Source organism: Taeniopygia guttata, chromosome 9, assembly GCF_048771995.1.
Source record: "Taeniopygia guttata chromosome 9, bTaeGut7.mat, whole genome shotgun sequence".
In the NCBI taxonomy this organism is placed as follows: domain Eukaryota; kingdom Metazoa; phylum Chordata; class Aves; order Passeriformes; family Estrildidae; genus Taeniopygia; species Taeniopygia guttata.
In genome coordinates this window covers 24,658,122-24,681,895 of record NC_133034.1, presented here as the reverse complement: position 1 = coordinate 24,681,895, position 23,774 = coordinate 24,658,122, and the positions used below count along the sequence as shown (strand labels likewise).

At 45.8% G+C, this 23,774-nt stretch overlaps 1 protein-coding gene across 15 annotated transcripts; it reads left to right on the top strand.

The window, feature by feature from the left end:
- Nucleotides 1-651: 651 nt before the first annotated feature.
- Nucleotides 652-22,294, top strand: MFSD1 (major facilitator superfamily domain containing 1). Of its 15 annotated transcripts, none has more exons than XR_005981438.2 (20): nt 652-865; nt 951-1,003; nt 1,581-1,693; nt 2,808-2,850; nt 3,542-3,609; nt 4,008-4,116; nt 4,933-5,035; nt 5,710-5,808; nt 6,320-6,431; nt 6,900-6,956; nt 7,488-7,644; nt 8,522-8,619; nt 9,585-9,697; nt 10,077-10,124; nt 10,282-10,342; nt 11,815-11,929; nt 12,152-12,426; nt 20,754-20,826; nt 21,555-21,671; nt 21,948-22,038. XR_005981438.2 is itself a non-coding variant. In XM_030280044.4 (17 exons), the coding sequence occupies exons 1-17, from the start codon at nt 697-699 to the stop codon at nt 12,209-12,211; spliced, it is 1,578 nt and encodes a 525-aa protein (XP_030135904.4). In that variant the 5' UTR covers nt 652-696; the 3' UTR covers nt 12,212-13,406. The 15 variants fall into 15 exon arrangements, 4 of the variants coding, with proteins under 4 accessions (XP_030135904.4, XP_030135905.4, XP_030135907.4 ...); XR_012057482.1 differs by having other exon boundaries at nt 20,714-20,826; XR_012057481.1 differs by having other exon boundaries at nt 20,688-20,826.
- Nucleotides 22,295-23,774: the final 1,480 nt, after the last annotated feature.

Genomic DNA, 23,774 nt, shown 5'->3' with positions numbered 1-23,774 from the left:
AAATAATAATATAATTAGAGTAATAAAGTTTAGAGTTAGGACAATTACAAGACAATAAAAAGCAAAAAATTACAGACATCTGGATGCTCTGGGACACTAAGTCAGAAAAGCATGACTTGTGAACAAAGGAATAACCTTAAAACAATACACTTGTTGCATGTTCATAAATCCTTCATGGCTATGCATACATTCTATTCTAAACAAGAAACTCTGTCTGTTGTATCTCAACTGTTTCCTTTAATCCCTACAGCCTCTTTGAGTCTGAGCAAGGCCTGAAGAAATTCACTTCTTCTGATAAGAAGCCATAAATTCCTCTCCTTTGGAAGATTTAGGTGTTCCTCAAAGTGAGTATCTCATCCTAAAAAAAAAAAACTCCCCCCACATCCATAGTCTTTATTTTAACATTATGTTAGAACTAAAACTATATTTAACACACTACTTAAGAGAATTCATACAGCACAACTTTCTAACATTACACATATAACATTCATTGCGATATTAGCGAAAAGCCAATATAAAATATGCATTTTTCGCACAAGGAAAGTGCAGCTCGTTTTTCCCAGTTTCTGTGTTTTTAGCATTTATTTCGCGCTCCCGTTTCCATGAGGGGCCGTGGCAGGCCGGGCCCGCCGCTGCCATGGCAACGGGTCACGTGCCGTGAATGTCACGTGTCGGGCGGTCACGTGGGCGGCCGCGATGGCGGAGGAGCAGCGGGCGCTGCTGGGCCCCGATGGCGCTGAGGGCGCTGAGGGCGGCGGCGGCGGCGGCTCCCCGGGCCCTCCCCGCGCCCTGCCCGCCGCCTGCGACCCCCGCCGCCTCCCGCACCGCCTGCTCGTCCTGGCCCTCATGTGCTTCCTGGGATTCGGTGCGGGACGGGCCCGTGAGGGGTGGGGGGTGTGTGGGGTGTGAGGGCCGGGACACAGCCCTGAGGCGGCTCCTTCTCCCTGCAGGCAGCTACTTCTGCTACGACAACCCGGCCGCTCTGCAGACGCAGGTCCAGCGGGTGAGTCCCTGTCAGAACGCGTTATAAAACACGGAGGGTGAGGTTCTGTGTGGGCATGGGCTGAGGGGACAGCGGGGAAGGGCTGCCCGCCGGCACGGGGGAGATGGCATTTGGGATTTGGGCAGGAATTGTTCCTTGGGAGGTGGACAGGCCCGCGGATCCCTGGCAGTGCCCAAAACAGCTGTGGCTGTTCCTGGGTCCCTGGCAGTGCCCAAAGCAGCTGTGGCTGCCCTGAGTCCCTGACAGTGCCCAGTGCAGCTGTGACTGCCCCAGATCCCTGGCAGTGCCCAAAGCAGCTGTGACTGTTCCTGGGTCCCTGGCAGTGCCCAAAGCAGCTGTGGCTGTTCCTGGGTCCCTGGCAGTGCCCAAAGCAGCTGTGACTGTTCCTGGGTCCCTGGCACTGCCCATTTGGAGCACCCTGGGATAGTGGAAGGTGTCCCTGGGCTTGGAACAGAAGAATTCCTTCCCTGCCAGCCCCTGAGGAATTCAGTGCCTTACAGCAAATGCCGTTTTCTGGTGCTCCTGGCTGGTGTGCCCTGCAGCCAGCTCAGCACTGTGTGTGTGTGTGTGTGTGCAGGACATGAAGGTGAACACGGCCCAGTTCATGGCTCTCTATGCCTGGTACTCCTGGCCCAACGTGGTGCTCTGCTTCTTCGGGGGCTTCCTCATCGACAGAGTCTTCGGGGTCCGGTGAGTTTGGGGGTCCGTGTTGGGGTCCGGTGAGTGTTTGGGGTTCGGGGTCCGGTGAGTGTTTGGGGTTCAGGGTCCTGTGAGTGCCCACAGCCGTGATCTGCAGCTGCAGCTCAGCTTGGGACTTTACATCATAGAAACTTTACATTCAGGCTTGTAATAAACCTCCTCAGGATTCCCCCCCTATACAGGTTAGGATTTTCAAACAGTATAGTTTGAAAATTTATAATTTAAATAATTTTTAGTTAAATAGTTTAAGTAGTTTAATATAATTTAAATAATATGAATAATTAAAATAATATAAATAATATAATTTGATATAATATAAATAATATAAATAAATTTAAATAATAATTATAATTAAAAGAAATATAATTGCAATTATATTTATAATATATGTTTATAATTGGATTATAGAAATGTAATAAATATAAATAATACTATATAATCAATATATTTATTACTTTTATATAATTATATTAATTATTTATATATTACACTATTATTTATCTTTATTACATAATAAAAATAAATAAATTTATTATATAATAAGTATTAGATATATTTATTAATTATATAATAAATTTAATATAATTTAATATTAAATAAATATTAGCTTTATTAATTTATATTTTTAATTGTTAAATTTACTGTTAAATATTGAATTTAATAATAAATATATTTTATTTATATAAGAAATATAATATATTTTGTATAATAAGAAGAAATAAGTTTATTATATCATATAAATATACATATTTATATTGTATAATAAATAGAAATCTATATATTATATAATAACTATAGCTATATATTTATATTATATATAAATATAATTAAAATAAAATAATATGCTTTAAATAATATAAATTTATAATTTAAATAATTTAAATATTTAAATAAATTAAACAATTTACTTAAATTTGTTTCAGAAACAACACCTTGTACTACCTGTTCTCTACGGGAATCCTTGCGCTGAACAGTTTATTACTCAGACCTTTTGATTGCCCACCCGCCTCTCCCCTCGTTTCCCTGTGCAGATCTAAAATAGCATTTTGTCGGGGAATAAAAAAGGATTCTGGCTGTGCACAAAGTGATTTTATTCTCTTTGCAGGTTGGGCACTATCATATTCAGCAGCTTCGTGTGTGTGGGGCAGGTGAGTCCAGGGAGGGAGGGAAGGTCTGGAGTTTGTGTTTCACCTGAGGCAGTGAGAGCTGCAGTGGGAGAGCCTGGGCAGGGGAGCCTTGGAATGGCTGAAACTGTGGGAAGGATCCACGTTTTTTGTATGCCTTGGAATGGCTGAAACTGTGGGAAGGATCCACGTTTTTTGTATGCCTTGGAATGGCTGAAACTGGGAAGGATCCACTTTTTTACATGCCTTGGAATGGCTGAAACTGTGGGAAGGATCCACGTTTTTTGTATGCCTTGGAATGGCTGAAACTGGGAATGATCCACGTTTTTTATATGCCTTGGAATGGCTGAAACTGGGAATGATCCACGTTTTTTACATGCCTTGGAATGGCTGAAACTATGGGAAGGATCCACGTTTTTTATATGCCTTGGAATGGCTGAAACTGTGGGAAGGATCCACGTTTTTTACATGCCTTGGAATGGCTGAAACTGTGGGAATGATCCACGTTTTTATCTGTTTGATGTGAAATTGCGTGTGGCTGACACAGTCCCAGGTGGGCCAGGCTGGAGATGCTGAACAGCAGAGGCAGCAAAACCCAAACAGAGCAGGGATTGGATGTGGGAAGGGAAAAGCACTTTTGTTGCTGTTTTCAGTCAGTCCTGCTTTGTTGCATGCCTGAAATGCACAATTGCCATTTTCCTTTGCTCCTGTGCAGGTGGTTTTTGCTCTGGGAGCGCTGTTCAATACGTTCTGGCTGATGGAAGTGGGCAGATTCATATTTGGGTGAGTCTGGAAGGGCAGATTTGTGCTCTTTGAGGTAAGGCCATCTAGAAAACTACAAAAATAACCCTAGAAAGCTCTCCTAGAAAAGTGCTGCCACTTGGAGCCAAAACTGCTGCATTCTGAGACCTCTGAAGCTGAGGAATGCAAGATCTCCAGTTCTTTTCCTTGTGTAGCTTAGTTAGAAAACCAAAACCAGGACTTCAGGTGTTGCTGAATCAAAACCTCTGGAGCCACCAATTATTCTTCAATCCCTGCACTTCCATTGTTGAATCTTTGATTTCTGTTGCCCTGTATATATGGATATGCACTAAAATCTGCAGTTTTCTCTGGAACTGTGCTCCTGCCAAGGCCCTTTTTGCTTTTCCTGCTGCTTTGGAGATGCTGTGTTTGTTTTCCAGGATTGGTGGCGAGTCCTTGGCGGTGGCCCAGAACACCTATGCAGTGAGCTGGTTCAAGGGCAAGGAGCTGAACCTGGTGTTTGGATTGCAGCTCAGCATGGCCAGGATTGTGAGTTTGCACCAGTGCACGGAGAGAGGGGCTGTGCTCCTCCTTTTAGGGCTCCTTCTGGGGGTTTTTAACCCTGCTGGAGCTGTGGTGGGGCTGGGGGATGTTCACCGTGGTGGCAGCCCTGGGGCTGCAGCCATGGATCCTTCTCTGGGGGCAGAAAAAGGGGAAAAGGGGATTTTTCCTGGTGCCTGTCAGCTGGGAATCCTCTTTGGTTAAATTCACCTCAGTTTATGAGCTCCTGCATGTGGGTTTATGCACTTCTCATGTGTCACTGTTGGACATAAAATGAGCACACAGAAGCTTGGGAAGTTCAAAAGAGAAAAGACCCAGTTTTATTCAAACAGCTGGTATTTATAGAATTCCAAAGGTGACCGTGGATTGGAGGATGGAATTACCACCTCTCCAACCACACTGATCCAAAGATCAATCAATCATTTCTCTCCACCCACAGAGAAATGTGTAAACTATTCTATTTATAGATGAAATTGTGTGGGAGCTCTGACTCTCAAATATGGAAACATTATCAGAAGGCGAAAGAAGTTTTATGAGAACTTTAAAACTTTTAAAAGAACTATAAAAGAAAACTTAACACTTAAAAATCAGAACAAGACTAAGTGAAAACTCTTGCAGCCTCGGATAAATTTCAGTTTGTGATGTCACATCCTTGTTGTTGATGAATTTGTTACCAGCCCAGCCTGGAATCACTTGGATCCTTTCTCCTGCTGTTCCCTGGGTGGCATTTTAATAATCAACACTCCTGGTGTATCCCTGGAGCTGGGAAATGCTGGGTGCTTCACATGGCTCTGTTGTGCCTAGGGAAGCACGGTGAACATGAATATTATGGGCTGGATCTACTCCAGAGTTCAGGACCTCCTGGGCTACGCTGGTCCCAGCACCCTCGGCCTGGCTCTGCTCATAGGTCAGTGATGTTCTGGCTTGGTGTCACCTGGGTGTGTGTTCATGGTTTATTAATCACTGAAAAGCATTTATTAATCAAGAGCATTTTTTCACCACTTAAAAGCAGCACAGCTCTGTTTGAGCTTAGGAAGAGAAATTCCAACACTTTTTGTATCACGTTCTCATTTTCTCTCAGGTTACTGCAGCTTCTGAAATGCTGTGGCATTTTGGGGCTGCCAGATTCAGGTTTGTGTCTTGTGGAGGTGAAATATTTCACATCCTCTGAGCAAAGGACAGGCTTGAAAAGTTTTCTGAGGAGTGTCAAAGCTTGCCTGTGGTTATCTGATTGCAAAAGGGAAATTTGAACAATTTTGGGGTGTGTTCCCTTCCCTCAGAGCAATGGGCACGGAGATTTTGGTGTTGGGAATAAGGCCAGGTTTGTTTCTGTTCCTGCAAGGGGCAGATGAGGAGCTGAGGGGAGTGATGGTGATGTTTTAAATGAAATAAATCCATGTACATTCTGTGCTCCAAGGCAGCTGTGTGCCACGTGTCAGGTTCTGTTTTACACCTGAACCCTTGAGTTGTGGTGGTAAACTTGGTGTACCTGAGGTGTCCAGCAAAAACTGCTTTAATTGGGCTGGAAAACCAAATTGCTGCTCCAGTTGTCAGCTGACTGTGTGGTGTTGCCTTCCTCAGGTGGGGTCACCTGCCTCTTCTCACTGAGCTGTGCTTTAATCCTGGCTTACCTGGACAGGAGAGCAGAGAAGCTGCTGTGTAAAGAGCAGGGCAAAACAGGTGAGTGCTGGGGCAGACCCTTCCAGCTGCCCTGCACCAGGCAGGTTTGCATTTCAGCTACTTCTGGGCCTGCTGCTTAACTTGGTCACACTTCTAATCATAATTTTTAGCTCATTTTTACATGGAGTTTTAGCTTTAAACACCAGCTCAACAGGCAGGTGCACTGCCAGCTGCTTTATTTATAAAAACCAAAGTTTGCACCAGTTTGTGCTGTGGGTTCTGTGCTTTTTTTTGGAGTTGATTTCCTTTAGCAGGGGTGCAGAACCATGGAGCTCCTCCCTGTCAGTGTGTGGTGAGTTGAGTTCTCCACGTGGGACAGCTCAGCCCAATGAAAAATAAACTTAATTTCAGATCCAGTGGAATCCCAGATTAGTTTGGGGTGGAAGGGACCTTTACTCTCCAAGCAGGGCTGTGCTTTAGGAGGGATTTGGGATCAGCTGGATGTTCTGCAGTGGGGATGGCTCCAGGTTTGCTCGCCCTGACTGAAGCCAGGCTGTGTCTCCCTGTGCAGGAGAAGTGATCAAGCTGACAGATGTGAAGGATTTCTCCCTGTCCTTGTGGCTCATCTTTGTCATCTGTGTCTGTTACTACGCTGCAGTTTTCCCTTTCATTGGCCTTGGGAAGTAAGTGCCACTCACTTTTCCAGCCATTCCCTTGGAATTTGGCCAAGCTTTTCACCGAAATGCTTAAAAACTTCACATTCTGTGGGAATTCCTGCTCTGAGTTGTCAGAGCTCAGGAGCATGAGGGATGTTTGATTTCCTGATGCAGGTTTAAAACATGGGGTGGAATCTGGGGTCCTGTAGGATTCCTTCCATATTTACAGCCCAATACCTCATTATTTGGGTTAAATTTTGGTTATGGACTTTTTATGTGCTCCCCAAAGTAGAATTTGAATGATCCTTAAATTAAAATCTATGGAGTCTGGTGGCAAACTCCTAAATAAATTCTAAATGAGAATCTGTGATGTTTCTGTCAAAGCTCTATTTAATATTTTTGTAAATGAGCTTCTCATGTCTTTGTCTAACTTCATTTTGATTTCACATCCTTCAAGTCTGCATTTTCCTAAATAAGTTCTTTTCCTTCCTTCAGGGTTTTCTTTATTGAAAAATTCCAATTTTCCCCTCAAGAAGCCAGTGCAATTAACAGGTACATTGTGGTTGATTGAATAAGGAACAGTGCCAGGTTTTAGGGTGTATTTTTGGGCTCTGGGCAGGTGGGAAGAGATTTGGGATCTCCTGTGAGCTGCATTTAGGTGGAGAAACAATTCCACACGACCCAAAGGATAACTGGGAAACGTGGATATGTTTTTTTATTAAAAACAGATGTTCACACTGGAAAGAAAAAGCTCTGAAGGGTTTTATTTTAATATTTAGTGATTCTTTTGTGAGTGATAAAAGGAGTTTAATAACAACACTAAAGGAACTCCATTTGGGTGGTTTGAGGATGAATTTGTGATGTGGCCAAAGCAGTAAAACCCCACAAGAAATCACCTGCATGGCCCTGAGTCTGTCACTGTTTCCTTGGCTGCTGAGCACTTCCATGTCCTCAAACCTTTTGGAAATTCTAAATTACTGGGATTTTTATGGGGGGGGGGGGGGGGTGTTGCTTTTTTCTTCTGGCCTCAGAGTTAACAAAGAACTCTGGGGGTGTTAAATATTGAATTTCCCTCTGCGGCAGCATCGTGTACATCATCTCAGCCCCCATGTCCCCAGTGTTTGGCCTGCTGGTGGATAAAGTTGGCAAGAACATCATCTGGGTGCTGTGTGCTGTGGTCACCACGCTGGCCTCACACATCATGCTGGCCTTCACCTTCTGGAACCCCTGGATAGCCATGGTAATTCAGTCCTCAAGAGAAATACAGCAGCAAAGGTTATTTCTGGGGTTTGGAGCTCAATAGAAATAAAATAGCAAAGATCTATATCTGGGATTTAGACCTAAATAGAAATAAAATAGCAAATACCTATTTCTGGGATTTAGACATAAATAGAAATAAAAGAGCAAATACTCATTTCATAAATATAAAATAAGCAATGGGGTTGGCACTGAATTATTCTGTGTGTTGTGAGGTGGAAAAGGTTCCTCACTCCATTACTAAATTCCTGTGCCAGGTGCTCACTTTTCTCCTAAAAAATTGTTCTTTTAGTTTATTCCTGAAGTTTATTACTGTTATTCAAACTGATCACTTTTCTCCTAAAAAACTGGTCTTTTAGTTTATTCTTGAAGTTTATTACTATTATTCAAATTGCTCACTTTTCTCCTAAAAACTGTTATTTTAGTTTATTCCTGAAGTTTATTACTATTATTCAAACTGCTCACTTTTCTCCTAAAAATTATTCTTTTAATTTATTTGTAAAGTTTATTACAATTACTCAAACTGTCTCTGATGTGAACTTCAGTAAAAATCTGCATCATTGAGGGCAGATTTCCTGAAATGTTTGCTTGGAGCTGAGGATTATGGTGCTCACCAGTGGGGCAGGGATGAAAAACTTGGATTTTCCAGCATTTTTCCAGTGAGGTGCAGCTCTGGCTGTTCAGTCAGGCCCTTTGACTGAAATTCATTTAAATTAACAGAGTTTACTTTGGGGGGGTCGTTCCAAGCGTGGATATTTATTTGGAATTTTATTGCCCAGAGCGTTTGTGGGAGAAGGGGAGGGGGATATATTGATGTTCTGAGCTGTGGGGTGACCCTGTGTGCTGTCCTGTGTCCCCAGTGCCTGCTGGGGGTGGCCTATTCCCTGCTGGCCTGTGCCCTGTGGCCCATGGTGGCCTTTGTTGTCCCCGAGCACCAGCTGGGAACTGCCTATGGCTTGTGAGTATCCCATGGCAGTCGGAGCTGGGCAGGGGGGAGAAGCTTTGGGGTCACCTGGGAGGGGCTGGGGACAAGGCATGGAGGGACAGGACACTGGGAATGTCCCACTGCCAGGGGGAGGGAATTGGGAATTGGGAATTCCAGTGGAGGGAGCCTGCAGGAAGTGCCAGGACAAGGTGGAATGGTTGGGACTAAAGGGGGAGAGATTTAGTTGGGACATTGGGAATTGGGAATTGTTCCCTGGGAGGCTGAGGGGGGGCTGGGGTGGAATTCCCAGAGCAGCTGTGGCTGCCCCTGGATCCCTGGCAGTGCCCAAGGACCCTGGGGCAGTGGGAGGTGTCCCTGCCATGGATGTGGGTGAGCTTTAAGGTCCCCAGGCCAGCCCCTGATCCCTGACACTCTGGAGCTGAACCTGGGCAGAGCCAGCCTGCTCCTGGCTGGGACAGGCACAGGAATTCCTGCCTGCTCCTGGCTGGGACAGGCACAGGAATTCCTGCCTGCTCCTGGCTGGGACAGGCACAGGAATTCCTGCCTGCTCTGGGGTTGGGGATTTGGGACAGGCACAGGAATTCCTGCCTGCTCTGGGGCTGGGACAGGCACAGGAATTCCTGCCTGCTCTGGGGCTGGGACAGGCACAGGAATTCCTGCCTCCCTGGGGCTGTGGGGTTGGGACAGGCACAGGAATTCCTGCCTTCCCTGGGGCTGGGATTTGGGACAGGCACAGGAATTCCTGCCTGCTCTGGGGTTGGGGATTTGGGACAGGCACAGGAATTCCTGCCTCCCTGGCACTGGGGGTTTGGGACAGGCACAGGAACCTCTGCAGAGCCCAGCCCTGCCTTCCCCAGCCCTGGGAAATGGGGGAAACTCCACCTCTCACTGGCTCAGCACCACTGAAGGGCTTTTCCTGAGGAATGCAAATCCATTTTCCTGGGAAAAGCAATCACTGCTGTTCTGCTCTGCCCCAGCATGCAGTCCATCCAGAACCTGGGCCTGGCAGTGATTGCCATAGCAGCTGGCATGATCCTGGACACCAGGGGATACCTGTTCCTGGAGGTCTTCTTCAGTGCCTGTGTTTGCTGTGAGTGTGGAACATGCTGGGAATGGCTCAGGAGGCTTCATGGGGCTCTTGGGCTTCATATTTCCTGGGAAACAGAAATCATTCCTCTTCTAGAGGTGTCAGCTGGGCAGTGTTGGGATGAACTCACAGCCAGTGAAGTGCTTGGGGTTTCCCTGAAGTGTGGAGAGCTCCAGTGTTTAAAAAATGGAGTGAAAATAGACGAATAATGCTTTTAAAGTGTAAATTACAAGTTTAAAATTAAAATCCTTTCTGAATTGTGAGCACAGGGAGATTTACCAAAGCAGAAAACTCCTCTGAGTTACAGCTGCCATGAAGATCTTGGCTGTGGGTTAAACCTGTTCATTTATTGTCAGCTCAGAGTGTCCCTTTCCTTTTGCAGTGTCGCTGATTGCTGTGGTCCTGCTGTACTTTGTGAATCACCTCACAGGTGAGGCTTTGCAGCTTCTCCTTACCTAACTTTCTACTTCTGTAAAATCATCCTTCTGCTTTCTCAGTGCTCTGAGAGCTCCTGGGGGGGATTTTCATACCAAAGCCACAAAACCCCGATTTTAAAGGTCTCAGAGTGCTCATTGCTGCTCTTACAGGTGGTGATCTCAACTGGTCTGCAAAGAAAAGGGCAAAACTGCAAAAAGCAGCTGCTTCTGAGTAAGTACAGAGCCAGCAAATGTCAGTGCCCTTGGGAACTGCTTGTCCTGAAGGGATCAAGCAGATAAATCCAACAGAAATCAGACTGGAGAAATTATTTTCTTACCTTCAGTGTGTTTTAGGATTTCATATCCTGCCTCCTGTGAGTCAATATTTGAGGCAGCCTTATCCAGGTGTCCTTCCCTGGCACTTCTCCTCTCTGCTTTCCTTTATTCCAGAGGTCTCACAATTGAAGTGTGGTAGAAAATGTGGTGGTTTGAGCCTGAATCACAGAATTGATGGGAGTTAGGCTGTCCCAGCCCAGTGTCTGTCACTCATGTGTGACAATTCCAGGGATTTTGTGGGATCTGGGATGCCCCAGCCCAGTGTTTGTCACCCACATGTAACAATTCAGTGATTCCAGGGGGTTTGGGTGTTTGGGATGTGCCATCTCTGTCACCCCTGTGTAACAATTCCAGGGATTCTGTGGGATCTGGGATGTCCCAGCCAGGTTTTGTCACCCCTGTGTAACAATTCCAGGGGTTCTGTGGGATCTGGGATGTGCCAGCCCAGATTTTGTCACCCCTGTGTAACAATTCCAGGGGTTCTGTGGGATCTGGCTGCCCCAGGGCAGGGTTTGCAGTAACTGTTGTCCCCTGTTTCTTTCAGAAAGGAAAGTTGAGTAGCAAAGCCCATCCCAGGTGGGAGCTCCAGCACCTCCCCAGCTGCCAGAAGCAGATTTTAGGTTGCTCTGTAGCTCTCTGGAAGATCCTGGGGGTTCCAGCAGTGCCTCAGCTCCTGCTTTGCTCTAACAATGCCAAAATTCCCTTTTTTCCTGCTGGGCTGAGGGCCTGGCTGAGCTGTGCCACCCCACAGACCTGGAGTGGAGCTGAGCTCAGGCCCCCTGTGCTCACAGGGGGGAGTTTCTGATCAAAATCATTTTTGTGTTCTCACCCAGAGCTCCCAACAGCTCCCTGCTGCTGCTTCTGTCACTGCCTCAGTGCAAAAACCACTTTTTAAATGTATTTACACCTTTGGGGTTGTGTCCTTCCAGCACAATGCAAAAAGAGCCACAGATGCTCAAGGGACTTTTTTTTTTGGGTAGATTTCTGAACTCTGAGACTGCTGAGCGGTCTTTTATTGCCTTCTCGATTCTCTTTGTATTGTAATGTTTCTTTTAAGGATGAAAGTTTGTTTCATAGATACAGAAGTTGTTACAGAAGCTCCCTGAGCACGTTGTAATCTGGGAAAAACCAGAAGGTTTCTCTTTCTACTGAAATATTGGAATGAAATAAAAGGAACCTGCAGAAATCAGCCTCTCTCTTTCTTTCCACTGAATTATTGATCCCTGCACCTCTCAGGGTCGTTCACCTGATACCCCAAAACATTTCCTAGCTATTAAAATAACAATACTAAAATATTATTCCAATAATTCCCTGCTGGGCAGGCTTTTCCCTCAGGGCAAACACCTTTTTGCCACTTTTCTTTTGCAGAGCAGAAGAGCAGGAGAGGCTCAGAAGGCAGAACGAAGATGATTTGGCAAAATTGCTGCCAAAAGCTGATGCCTTTAGTTTAAGGAATAAATACCTGTCCAAGCTTGGAGCTCAGGTATCGCCAACAATTTCACAGACAATTAAAAACCAGAATAATTAGGGGTTTTTTTAAAGAATTTGGCTGGTTTTAACAGCCAGCAGCTCCACCTCTGAGGGAAGTTCCTGGGATTTTTCTCAGAAGGAAATCTCCCAGTAATTAAAAATCAAATGAAGGAAAGGAATCAGAGGCTGGCCCACCTCAGAAGCTGAGGAATGTCTTAATTTTATTTTTTTGCAGCTCCCAGCTCATTACTCCTCCTGTTTCTCCACCCTGGCCCACAGAAGTGTGTTGAAATAGCAGCTTGGCCCTGTGGAAAAGCAGGAATACTGTGAATTTCCTGGGCCAGGAGCCCAGCACCAGCAGATGCTCCGTGCTTTGCTGCAAGCCTAGATCCTAGATTTCAGAAATGGCCTAAAACTCCTCCTTGCTGGGCAGTGCAGAGATCCTGATGGGGAACTGTGGCTCTGGTGGAACCTCTGAGTACCTGCTCCAGATCCTGGCTCAAATACTCCGTGAGTAGCTGAGTCAGGATTTCATCTCTGGGTGTGAAATGGGAAAATTCAATCCTTACATTGCAGGGGTGAGCCTGGATGGAGGTGGGGCTTTTCCAGCCTCTCCTCTTGGACACCTTTATTGCTCTGGTTTGTTTTTTTCTGAGAGGAAAAGCTGCCAGGTGAATATTTCAGAGGAATCTCCAGTTCCAGAAGCACAAAAAGTGTTCACCTTGGAATTTCTCCCAGGGCAGGAACAGCAATAACCTCTCCAAGCCTGAATAATGTGCAAACTGATTTATTTTTAGGAGTTAATGACTGAAAACTATAAAAAGAGTTAAAGCAAGAACTGATTTTTGCTTCCAGAGGGAAAAGCCTTGAATTCCATGGTGGAACTCCTCATTTTCCCAGCGTTTCAGTGGGAGGCTCTGTGCTGAGCAGGGAGCTCCCAGAGCTCCTGCAGAGTGCAGTTTGCTTTGTTTTAATTACTCCTCGAGGTAATTGGATAAATTATCCCTGAAGGGAGCTGATCTTGCCTTACAGGGCAGGAGCAGGAGGTTTGTGGAGCCCCAGGAATGGGGAATGTTCCTGGGATGGCTCCAGGGAATCCCTGTGTGCCTCTGCCCTGTGCTTGACTGCAGAGAGAGGAGTCTTAGAATAAAAATGTTGCATTTGATGTAGGACATCCTTAATTTAATATTTTTAATTCAAGCAGAACTCACAGTCTAAAAGTTGGTTTTAAAAGAGTGTTTGCAGTGGAGGTTTCTTTGATATCCCTGGAAAAATCTCATTTTCCTGAGGGACTTTTAGGGTGGAAGTTGTGGATTCTGAAGGACAATGGGAAAGCAAAGCAGCAGCTGGGCCCTCCCTGCCCCCTGAGCTGTGCTGGTTTTTCCTGGTCCTTGCTGGGCCCTGACCCAGCCCTGAGGGCTTGGCTGGCCTGGCTGGTTTCCTTTAGACTTGTGGATTTTGGGTGTTTTTAAATAAAACCTTCCACTGCACGCTGGCACCTGTGGTTTTTCCTTGTTGAGGGTTCTGGTTTTGCCTTTGGGGGTTGTTGGGGCATTTTTTTCCCTGAGAAGGGTGGAGACTGTGAGGGAAGTTTCTCTTTGAGGATCCAAAGGCAAAGCTGCCCCCACTGCTGGCTCGATGATTTTTTTCCTTGGGGAGGGAGAGAATTAAATTGAATTTTTCTTCTCTTGAGCTCTGACACGTTTTGGTGGGAGGAGCTCCAGGCTGGCATTTCCAACCCTCAGTTCCTCTTCTGGTTTCACTTGCTGGATTCCCATTTCAAGGAACAAATACACGAAGTGAGGAATGGGATGTACCAAAATGATGAATATGGATTTGTATTTTGGGTATTCAACACTTGGATGGATAAAAGGGCTCTGTAATCACCTGGAAGCTGCAGTGTGGATTTGGGAGCTGTCCCACACACAATAAACACAAACTTTCTAACTTTAAACTGTTAGAGAGTTTTTGTCCGTCACAGTTGGATATCTGTACTAGATCAATATCCATATTTTTTAAATAAATCATCGGGATGTTGGGAAATTGGGATAAAAACCTTCCAGGCTGTGGTTTGGTTTGGTGCTGATTGGCACGGCTCGGTCCTGGCACGGGTGCCCACCCCTGGCAGTGCCCAGGGCCAGGCTGGGCCGGGCCTGGAGCTCCCTGGAGCGGTGGGAGCAGTCCCTGCCCATGGCTGGGTGGAATTTGGGCTCCTTCCAGCCCAAACCAATCTGGGATTCCATGGAACAGAGCCCAAACTTTGGGAGCAGCACCTCAATCCCTCACTAACCATGGACTGAATCTCTTCCCAAGGTGGGTGAGGCCAGGGGAGCTCCAGGTGGACACCAGGAGGAATTCCCCATGGAAAGGGAGCTCAGGGCTTGGCACTGCCAGGGAGGTTTGGATGCCCATCCCTGGAGGTGGCACCTGGAGGTGGCACCCAGGGCTGGGGACAGGGTGGGGATGGGGCTCAGCTGGGACTCTGTGGGCTGGGAGGGATCCTGGGGTTCTGTGCTTGTTCCACGTGTTCCTGAGTGGGCTTGGGGAGCTTTTGGAGGATGAGCTTTGGAAGAAAACTTCCTCATTTTATTGGGATTTGGGGCTGGAACCTCTCTGTTCTTCAAACCAAAGGTGGAAGAGCAGGGAAAAAATTCCTGCTCTGTTTCCCCTGCTTGTCCTGGGATTTTGATCTTGCAGCTGTGGCTGCTCCTCAAGTGATCCCAATCGAGGTTAGCCCTTAATTAATGGAGCTGTTGAGGAGTTTACAAATCTCACAGCTGGGAATGGCAGGAGTGGAGCCCTGGTGGAGCTGGCACACCCCACACCCCTGCAGGGGCTGGAATGGGATGGAATCTGTCATAATCCCACAGATCTGAGCTAAGGTGTCAAACAAAGCTCAGGGAAGGAGCAGCCTGGTGGCAGCGGGGGGGAAATGCTCCTTTAGGGCTGGGGCAGACCCACAGGGACATCTCAGGTGTCCCCTAAACCCTGATGGAATTTCCTTCAACTCCAGACTCCAGGACTTTGTTAAACATCCGACTTTATTCCCAGAACGTCTGCAGGTGAGCATTACCTGGATTTCTAATATTATTGGATATTTTTAGATATGGATTTTGGAGGTTATTTTATAGTGTAGCAGTAGGAACAAATCAGTTTGGATCTGTTGGACCAGAGGAGGTTTTTGGGGTGTCCCTCGTTGCCCATCTGCATTCCAGGCCCCCCATGAAGATGAAATCCAGAGCAAACTTTGGCTTCCCAATCTATCAGAAAATGCATTGCTTAGAAGAGCTCCCTACAGGAAACTTCCAGGATTTTAGATTAAACAAATCCCTGGAAGCAGTTTGTAGTGAGGCTGGAGGGGACATCCCAGCTCAGCAAAGGTGTCAGGAATGATGGATGCACACAGGAAAAGCTGAGGGAAAAGTGGAGGGGAGAGGTGGCACTCCATGGAAATCCAGCAGCTCCTCATTTGCATGGATTGATTTGCATGGATTGATTTGCATGGATTGATTTCCCTGCCCATGGACCCTGACATGAATTCAGTGATAGATAATGGATTGCCTCTAATGCCAATATTAATTCAGAGCTGGCTCCAGGAAAAATCTCTCGATGGTTCTGCTGGAATTTGGAATTCTGGGCTCTGTTCTGCTGCAGGGGCAGCAAATCCAGCCCTTTCCTGCTGGAATTTGGAATTCTGGGCTCTGTTCTGCTGCAGGGGCAGCAAATCCAGCCCTTTCCTGCTGGAATTTGGAATTCTGGGCTCTGTTCTGCTGCAGGGGCAGCAAATCCAGCCCTTTCCTGCTGGAATTTGGAATTCTGGGCTTTGTTCTGCTGCAGGGGCAGCAAATCCAGCCCTTTCCTGCTGGAATGGCTGTAAAAGAGGGAATGAGGGCAGAGAGGAGCTGGCTGGGGGCACTCCATGGCCTGGGGTGTTTTGAGGCTGCAGAGGGAGCACATCCCATATTTTGGGGTGTCCTGGACTCGGGCTGGACCAGGGGAGTGGCCCAGGGCAGGGTGAGATGGATGTTGGGCAGGAATCTTCCCTGGGAGGGTGGGTTGGGGCTGGGATGGATTTCCCTCAGGATTTCCCATCCCTGGCAGTGCCCAGGCCGGGCAGGGCTGGAGCAGTGGGAGGTGTCCCTGTAAGGTCCCTCCAAACCGTGCCAGGATTATGGCACTTCCATAATGCCACATCCACCCGCTCCTGTGACATTTCTATTCCCTTTAATCATTTAAAGGTACCAGATGAAGGGCACAATCCACAGACTCGGATTTTTCCCTTTGCACGGGATCATTTTTCCCTTTCTCCTTTCCTCCTGCATTTCCTGCTCTCCCTTTGCCCAGGCTGCTGCTCTGCAGGGTTTGTTGATGAGCTTAACCCAATTAGTGCCCTGAGGAGCAGAGGCTGATTAGCTGCACATCCTCTGGGCATCCATCACTGCAGTATTCCCTGGCAGAGCAGCAGCTGGCCTCCCCGTGAACCAGAAGGATTCAGGAGCTCCTTCCAGCCCGGAGCACGGCACTGCCAGGGGTGGTTCACATTCCCAAAGTGGGGCTTTCCTGGGGATTCATTTGGGCTTTTCAGGCAGAAAACACAGTTTGGATTCAATGCAGCAGCTGTGTGATCCCTGCCCGAGGTTTTTATGGACACCCCAGAGATTCCCTGGGAGGAGCTGCAGGAGTCGGGAGCTCTGAGGCTCTCCCAGGGCTGAAGGACGGAATTCAGGAGGAATTCCCATTTCCTGGCTGGGAACAAAGCTGGAGTTTGGGGAAGCAAAGTTCCCTGGGGCTGAGCACGGGTTAAACACGGATCTGTGGGTGGGATGGACACTGGGATGGAGGGAATTCATGATGGGATGGAGGGAATTCATGGATGGAATTCATGGAGGGATGGAATTCATGGAGGGATGGATGGAATTCATGGAGGGAATTCACAGATGGATGGAATTCATGGAGGGAATTGATGGATGGATGGATGGGATGGATGGAATTCATGGAGGGATGGATGGAATTCATGGAGGGAATTGATGGATGGATGGATGGAATTCCTGGATGGATGGATGGAATTCATGGAGGGAATTCATGGATGGATGGAATTCATGGAGGGAATTCAGGGATGGATGGGATGGATGGAATTCATGGATGGATGGATGGGATGGATGGAATTCATGGAGAGGATGGAGGGAATTCACAGATGGATGGATGGAAATCATGGATGGAATTCATGGATGGATGGATGGAATTCATGGAGGGAATTCATTGAGGGAATTCATGGATGGATGGATGGAATTCATGGATGGATGGAGGGAATTCATGGAGGGATGGATGGATGGAGGGATGGATGGATGGATGGATGGATGGATGGATGGATGGATGGATGGATGGATGGATGGATGGATGGATGGATGGATGGAATTCATGGAGGGATGGATGGATGGAATTCATGGAGGGAATTCACAGATGGATGGATGGAATTCATGGAGGGAATTAATGGATGGATGGAGGGAATTCATGGAGGGAATTCATGGAGGGAGCCTTGTCCTGGCCACAAACAGGGATGGCCAAGCCCTGGGCTCAGGGATCAATCCCTGGCACCTCCCAGGATCCCAGGGCTTGGAAAAGTTTGATAGAATTGTGGAATTACCGGGTTATTAAAGTTGGAAAAGATCTTTAAAGTCATCAAGTCCAACTCTCAGCTCAGCAGCTCTGTGTTTCCCTCTAAAGCAATCCTCAAAGGTCCTTCCATGGTTTCTGAACAATTCCAGGCTGAACTTCCATCTGCTCAGAACTCCCTGGAAGTCGTGTGGGTGTTGGTGTAAAAACATGAGATAAAATGTCATTCCAGCCTTTCCTGGCAGGGAAATGTTCCTGCTCCATTCTTTCCCAGGGAACGGGCACAGTCCCACGGCTTCCAGAGCTCCAGGAATATTTGGACAAAGCTTTCAGGCACAGGCTGGGAATGTTGGGATGTCCTGGAGATGGACTTTGATGCTCCCTGTGGGTCCCTTCCAGCTCGGGGCATTCCAGGATTTGTGTGTCTTTTCAGGGAAACAGAAGTGGCAGGTGGTGCCAAAGGGAGTTTTCTCTCCTAAAGATCATCTCTATATTTAGTGACTTCTTGGACAATAAAATGGGAGCTGGTTCCAAGTTCTTCCCCGTTTCCTGGGACAATCCCCTGGATCCTGACCCACCTTCAGTGGGAAATGCCCTTTCCAGGGGAGCCCTGCAGAAAGGAACTGATGCCCAGTGGGTGCAGATCCCAGCCCTGAGCCAGGCTGGCATCCAGGGGGAAATCCTGATTCCAGCTCCTGGCACTGGGGATGAATTAATGGCAGCTTGGCATCATTAGGTGTTAATGGGCTCCCTCTGATTTATTTTCCTGCTCCATGCATCATTCCCAACCATCCCATCTCCCTGCTGAGCCAGCTGCAGCTCCATGGGCTCTCCCACCCTGCTGAGGGGGACTTTTGGGATGTCCCAGAGCACCTCCTGCCCCCACAGCCCTTTTTGGGGCAGCTTTTGGCATCACAAACCCCTTCCTGCCCCAGCTCTCGGGTTTGTGAAATAAGAAATGGCTCCCAGGGAATTGTGCTGTGGGGTGTTAAATTCAGTATTTATTTGTCAGGGTTGCTTTGGGGGGGGGAGGCCTAATTGGAGCGGGATTTCTGCTCAGGCTGCAGAACGGAGCAATAAAAATCAGGGATTGATGGTTATGAGCAGATTAAATGGGCATCAAAGTTATAAATTACAGCCCTGCCCGAGCTGGGATTGGCCACCAGAGATCCTGCTAAGTGCCAGTGGTGCTTAATGAGCTCGTTTATTTGCAGGCCTCCAACTGCATCAACTTGGGGAGTTTATTGAAATTTGTTTAAAATAACAGCGTGTGTCAGGAGCTGGGAACAGCCCAGGGGGAAAAGCAGCAGCTGAGAGCAGAAATTTGGGTTTCCAAGGGAAGTCTGAGGGCTTGGGGAACATGAGGGATCCCGTTCTGTGGTTCTGCACTGCTGGATTTTGTTTCCTTCTGGTTTTTGGTCATTTCAGTGCAAACTTGAAGCCTCAGCGTGTCCAGTGTCAGAAATATTGGATATGGGTTGTGGTCCGATATTCCAGAGGGAAAAGCAGGAGCTGAAAGCAGAAATTTGGGGTTCCAAGGGAAGTCTGAGGGCTTGGGGAGCGTGAGGGATCCATCCTGTGGTTCTGCACTGCTGGATTTTGGTTTCTCCTGGTTTTTGGCCATTTCAGCAGCAGGTGCAGATGTTTGTGGGATTGCTGCATTGCTCCTTATCCATGGAAATGAAATGTTTCCATTCCCAGGGGTCGTGGAGGGAGCTCAGCAGCACAACCAGAGCTCGTGGAGCCCTGTGGGACAGCTTGGATGAAGTTAAAAGTTGTTTTTTCCCTGCTGGGAGAGTGCCCCTGGTGACTCCAGACTGTCCCTCTGCTCATGAAAGGAGAGGGAATGGGGAGTTCTGTAAATGGCAGAAAAAATTGAAAATTCTGGTGTTATTTGCTCACAGCTGGTGGGGCACGGCCTGAAATTCAAAAGCACAATATTCACATAGTGGGGGTGGGATGGAAGCAGCACTGAGATAATTCTGTGAGATTGTTCCTAAACTCCAGAGCTGAAAACTCCCAGGGAAAGGCTGGAATTGAGAGGAGCCTGAATTCCCTCTCCTGACTGGCTGGGTAGGAGCTGAGCTCTGAATTCACCTCCGTGCAGGATTGGGGCACCAAAATCTCCCCCCACTGTCCCATCCTTTGCTACAGAACTTTTTGTTTTATTCCAAAGAGCCCTTTGCTTCTTCCTCCACTCAAAAGTTGGGTTTTGATTTGTTTTATTCCCTCATGGCTGCATTTCCCCCTGGGAGACCCCAGTGAAACCCTTCAGCCTTTGGGGAGGGGGATTTGGGGTTTTGGGGCTCAGAGCTGCCTCTGCCTCCTCCTCCTCCTCCTCCTCCTCCTCCTCCTCCTCCTCCTCCTCCTCCTCCTCCGCCCTGGCACAGCCCAGGCCCCTCCGAGGGGAGCAAATGTCACTGGAATGGTGCTTTAAAACATTACTTTATTTAAACTGGTATTATTTCAGGTGGTGTTAATACTATTCGAAGTGATATTATTTAAGGTGGCGTTTTTCTGGAGTGATATTTTCCTGGAGTGGCATTTTTTCTGGAAGGACATTTTTTGGGACTGTTTATTTTGGGACTGATTTTTTTTTTTTGAAGTTATATTATTGAAAGGTGGTGTTACTTTAGCTGATATTATTTAACGTGATGTCTTGGAGTGGTAATATTTAAAGCAGTGTTATTTAAAGTGATGCTGTTTGAAGTGTTGTTATTTAAGGTGCTGTTATTTAAAGTGATAGTATTTAAAATGCTGGTTTTAATTTAAAGTATTTAAAGTGGTGTTATTTATTTAAAGTGGCTGGGGATGGACTCCCAGCCCCCCCTGCCCTCATTTTATTGGGGTGGGAAGGAGGTGCCCAGAGCCCCGTGGGGTGTGGGAGAACCCCAATTCTGCCCCTGGATGATGGATCATGGAATGGTTCAGGGTGGAAAACCCCCCAATGTCACCAAGGCCACCCTGTCCCTGTCCCCAGGTGCCACCTGAGCTGCCTCAGCCTCTCCTTTCCCTTCACCTCCTGCTCTGTTTTCTCCTCTTTCATTTCCCCTTCACCCCACAGCCCTGGAGCAGAATAATTCCATTTCAGCCCAGCCCCTGAGGCATCAATTAATGCAATAATTCAGTTTTTAACAGAAATGTGGCGTTTTCCTCAGGAAATGAGGTGAAATCTTGGACACAGGGCAGAGCTGGAGGATTTTATTTCTGTGTTTCCATGGAAGGGCCACTCCTGGAAAAGCTGGGAATGTCTGAGGAGGAGAATTCCCACTGGGGAATAGAGGCAGGTGATTTGGGGTAAGGATGGGGGATTTGGGGTAGGGATGGGGGATTTGGGGCAGGGATGGGGGATTTGGGGCAGGGATGGGGGATTTGGGGTAAGGATGGGGGATTTGGGGCAGGAATGGGGGATTTGGGGCAGGGATGGGGGATTTGGGGCAGGAATGGGGGATTTGGGGCAGGGATGGGGATTTGGGGCAGGAATGGGGGATTTGGGGTAAGGATGGGGGATTTGGGGCAGGGACGGGGGATTTGGGGTTTCTGCCCTTGGATTTGGGATTGCTGCCCTTGGATTTGGGGTCCTGCCCTTGGATTTTTCATTTTTATATGGTATTAGAGGGTCCAGTGTATGGCTTTAATTAGTTAATTAGTGAAACTGAGCTTATTGGCTGCTAATGACTAATGCAGGTGTTTATCACATTTTTCTCTTTTTAAATACTTTCCATTTTTCCATTTTTTGTCTCTTGGGGTGTGAGTGTTTTACACAGATTCTGTAGGTGTGAGCTGATTGTTGTGTGAACTAATTATTATTATTATTTCTTTTTTAAATTATTTTTTAATGGGAACTGAGCAGTTTAACTTAGAAAAACAAGACTTGAGCTGTGCTCTCCAAAGCTTTTAATTGTATTTTCCTTCCACGCCAGGTGGGTTTGAGGATCAGCTTCTCCCGCTCCTTTCAAACCCCAATTTGGCAAATGTCGCTGTTAGAACGTGGAGATTTTAACCAATTTTTCTTTTTTTAACAGAATTTTAGCAGTGACATCAGTGTGCAGCTGTAACTGCAGCGTTGGAGCCTTTCAGATGTGACAGAAGAAGGAAAACCAGAAGGGAAATGTTCTCCCAGGGAGCAGCTGAGCTTTAAGGTTCTGCCGCTTTCAGGTTTTATTTTTATTTTTATTTTTATTTTTATTTTTATTTTTATTTTTATTTTTATTTTTATTTTTATTTTTATTTTTATTTTTATTTTTATTTTGTTTGTGGGTGCATCATTAATTCCCAGGTTCTATTATTATTATTATCAACATTAATAAAATTAATATTTAAATATCTGTTATAAATATATACATTTTATTAAGGAATTTAATACTATTAAAATGCTAATATGAATAAAATTAATATTATTTATGATTTGTTTCCAGCCTGGTGTGCAGCCCCCCGAGAGCATCTCTAAGGAAGGAACCAACACGAAGTTTTATTGCTGAAATAAAATTCCCTTTTTTGGACCGCCCAGGCCGTGTGTGCTGTGGAGCATCCAGGAGAAATGGGAGAAATATTTCAGATTTCAGGCTGATTTTGGGGCCGGTTTGGCAATTTTTGGTTCAATTCCAGTTCAGAGCACAGGCACTGACAGGGAAAGATTTAAAGCAGTGAAAAATATTCCAGGAAAATGATGGAATAAAGGCTCTGATCCACAGGAACGAGAGGGACACGGAGGAAGAGAATCCACGGGAATATTCTGAAGGATTGGAGAGTTCTTGCATAGCAATTCTAGGGGAAAAAAATTTAAAATTTATATATTTTATAATAGAGAATATTTTTAAAAATTTTATTAATTAATTTTATTTATTAATAAAATATTAATTTATATATATAAATATATATATTTTATAATAGATAATATTTTTAAAATTTTATTAATTAATTTTATTAATTATAATATATATAATATATTATATATAATATTTATATATAATATTTATATATATATAATATTTATATTTATATATAATATATCTACTATTTATATGATAGTAAATATATATAATATATAATAGAAACATATTATTTATTGTATATTCTATAATATATAGTATATGTAACATAATCTATATAATATAAATACCTAAATAAGTATTTTTAATTATATATGTATACACACATATACATATATCTATACACACACACACACATATATATATTTATATATAAATAAAACCATACAATTCTAGAGTTCCATCATTTATATCCCTCACAATCCCAGACTGGAATTCTTGGAATTTTTTATTTCTTTATAATTTGCTTTATCATTAATAAAGGATAAGGAATTCTTGCTCTGTGTTGGAGTAGGTGACTAACCCACGGCTCTGTGTGCAGTGATCAATAATCAATAACGGATCAATAAGTGCCAACTTTACAGGTTAAAAATGGGATAAATCCCAAATTAGTGAAATCTGGGCCCCATTGCCAGACTCTGCCACCTGGGGCTGTCCCTGGGACTGGGGTCACTCAAGGTCACTGGGGGCACCTAGAGGTCATTCAAGGTCATTTTGGGGTCACTGGGGTCATTTCAAGGTCATTCAAGGACATTTTGGGGTTACTTGAGGTCATTTCTGGATTTTTGAGATTTTTGATTCCCTGACTGGGGTTACTTTAGGTCATTTCAAGGTCATTTTGGGGTCATTGGGGTCATTTCAAGGTCACTCAAGGTCATTTTGGGGTTACTTGAGGTCATTGGGGTTACTTGAGGTCATTTTTGGATTTTGAGATTTTTGAGTTCCTGACTGGGGTTACTTTAGGTCATTTCAAGGTCACTTCAAGGTCACTTCAAGGTCACTGGGGTCATTTGAAGGTCATTGAGGTCATTTTGGGGTTACTTGAGGTCATTTTGGGGTTACTTGAGGTCATTTTTGGATTTTGGGATTTTTGAGTTCCTGACTGGGGTTACTTTAGGTCACTTCAAGGTCACTTCAAGGTCATTTTGGGGTCATTGGGGTCATTTCAAGGTCATTCAAGGTCATTTTGGGGTTACTTTGGGTCATTGGGGTTACTTGAGGTCATTTTTGGATTTTGAGATTTTTGATTCCCTGACTGGGGTTACTTTAGGTCATTTCAAGGTCATTTCAAGGTCATTTTGGGGTCATTGGGGTCACTTCAAGGTCATTGAGGTCATTTTGGGGTTACTTGAGGTCATTTTTGGATTTTGACATTTTTGAGTCCCTGACTGGGGTTACTTTAGGTCATTTCAA

Bases quoted from the DNA above. Each gene is read 5' to 3' on its own strand.
- MFSD1 (XM_030280044.4), top strand. From the start codon at position 697: ATGGCGGAGGAGCAGCGGGCGCTGCTGGGCCCCGATGGCGCTGAGGGC. The intron at 4,117-4,932 runs GTGAGTTTGCAC...TGTTGTGCCTAG, and splicing joins AGCTCAGCATGGCCAGGATT to GGAAGCACGGTGAACATGAA. The intron at 6,432-6,899 runs GTAAGTGCCACT...TCCTTCCTTCAG, and splicing joins CCTTTCATTGGCCTTGGGAA to GGTTTTCTTTATTGAAAAAT.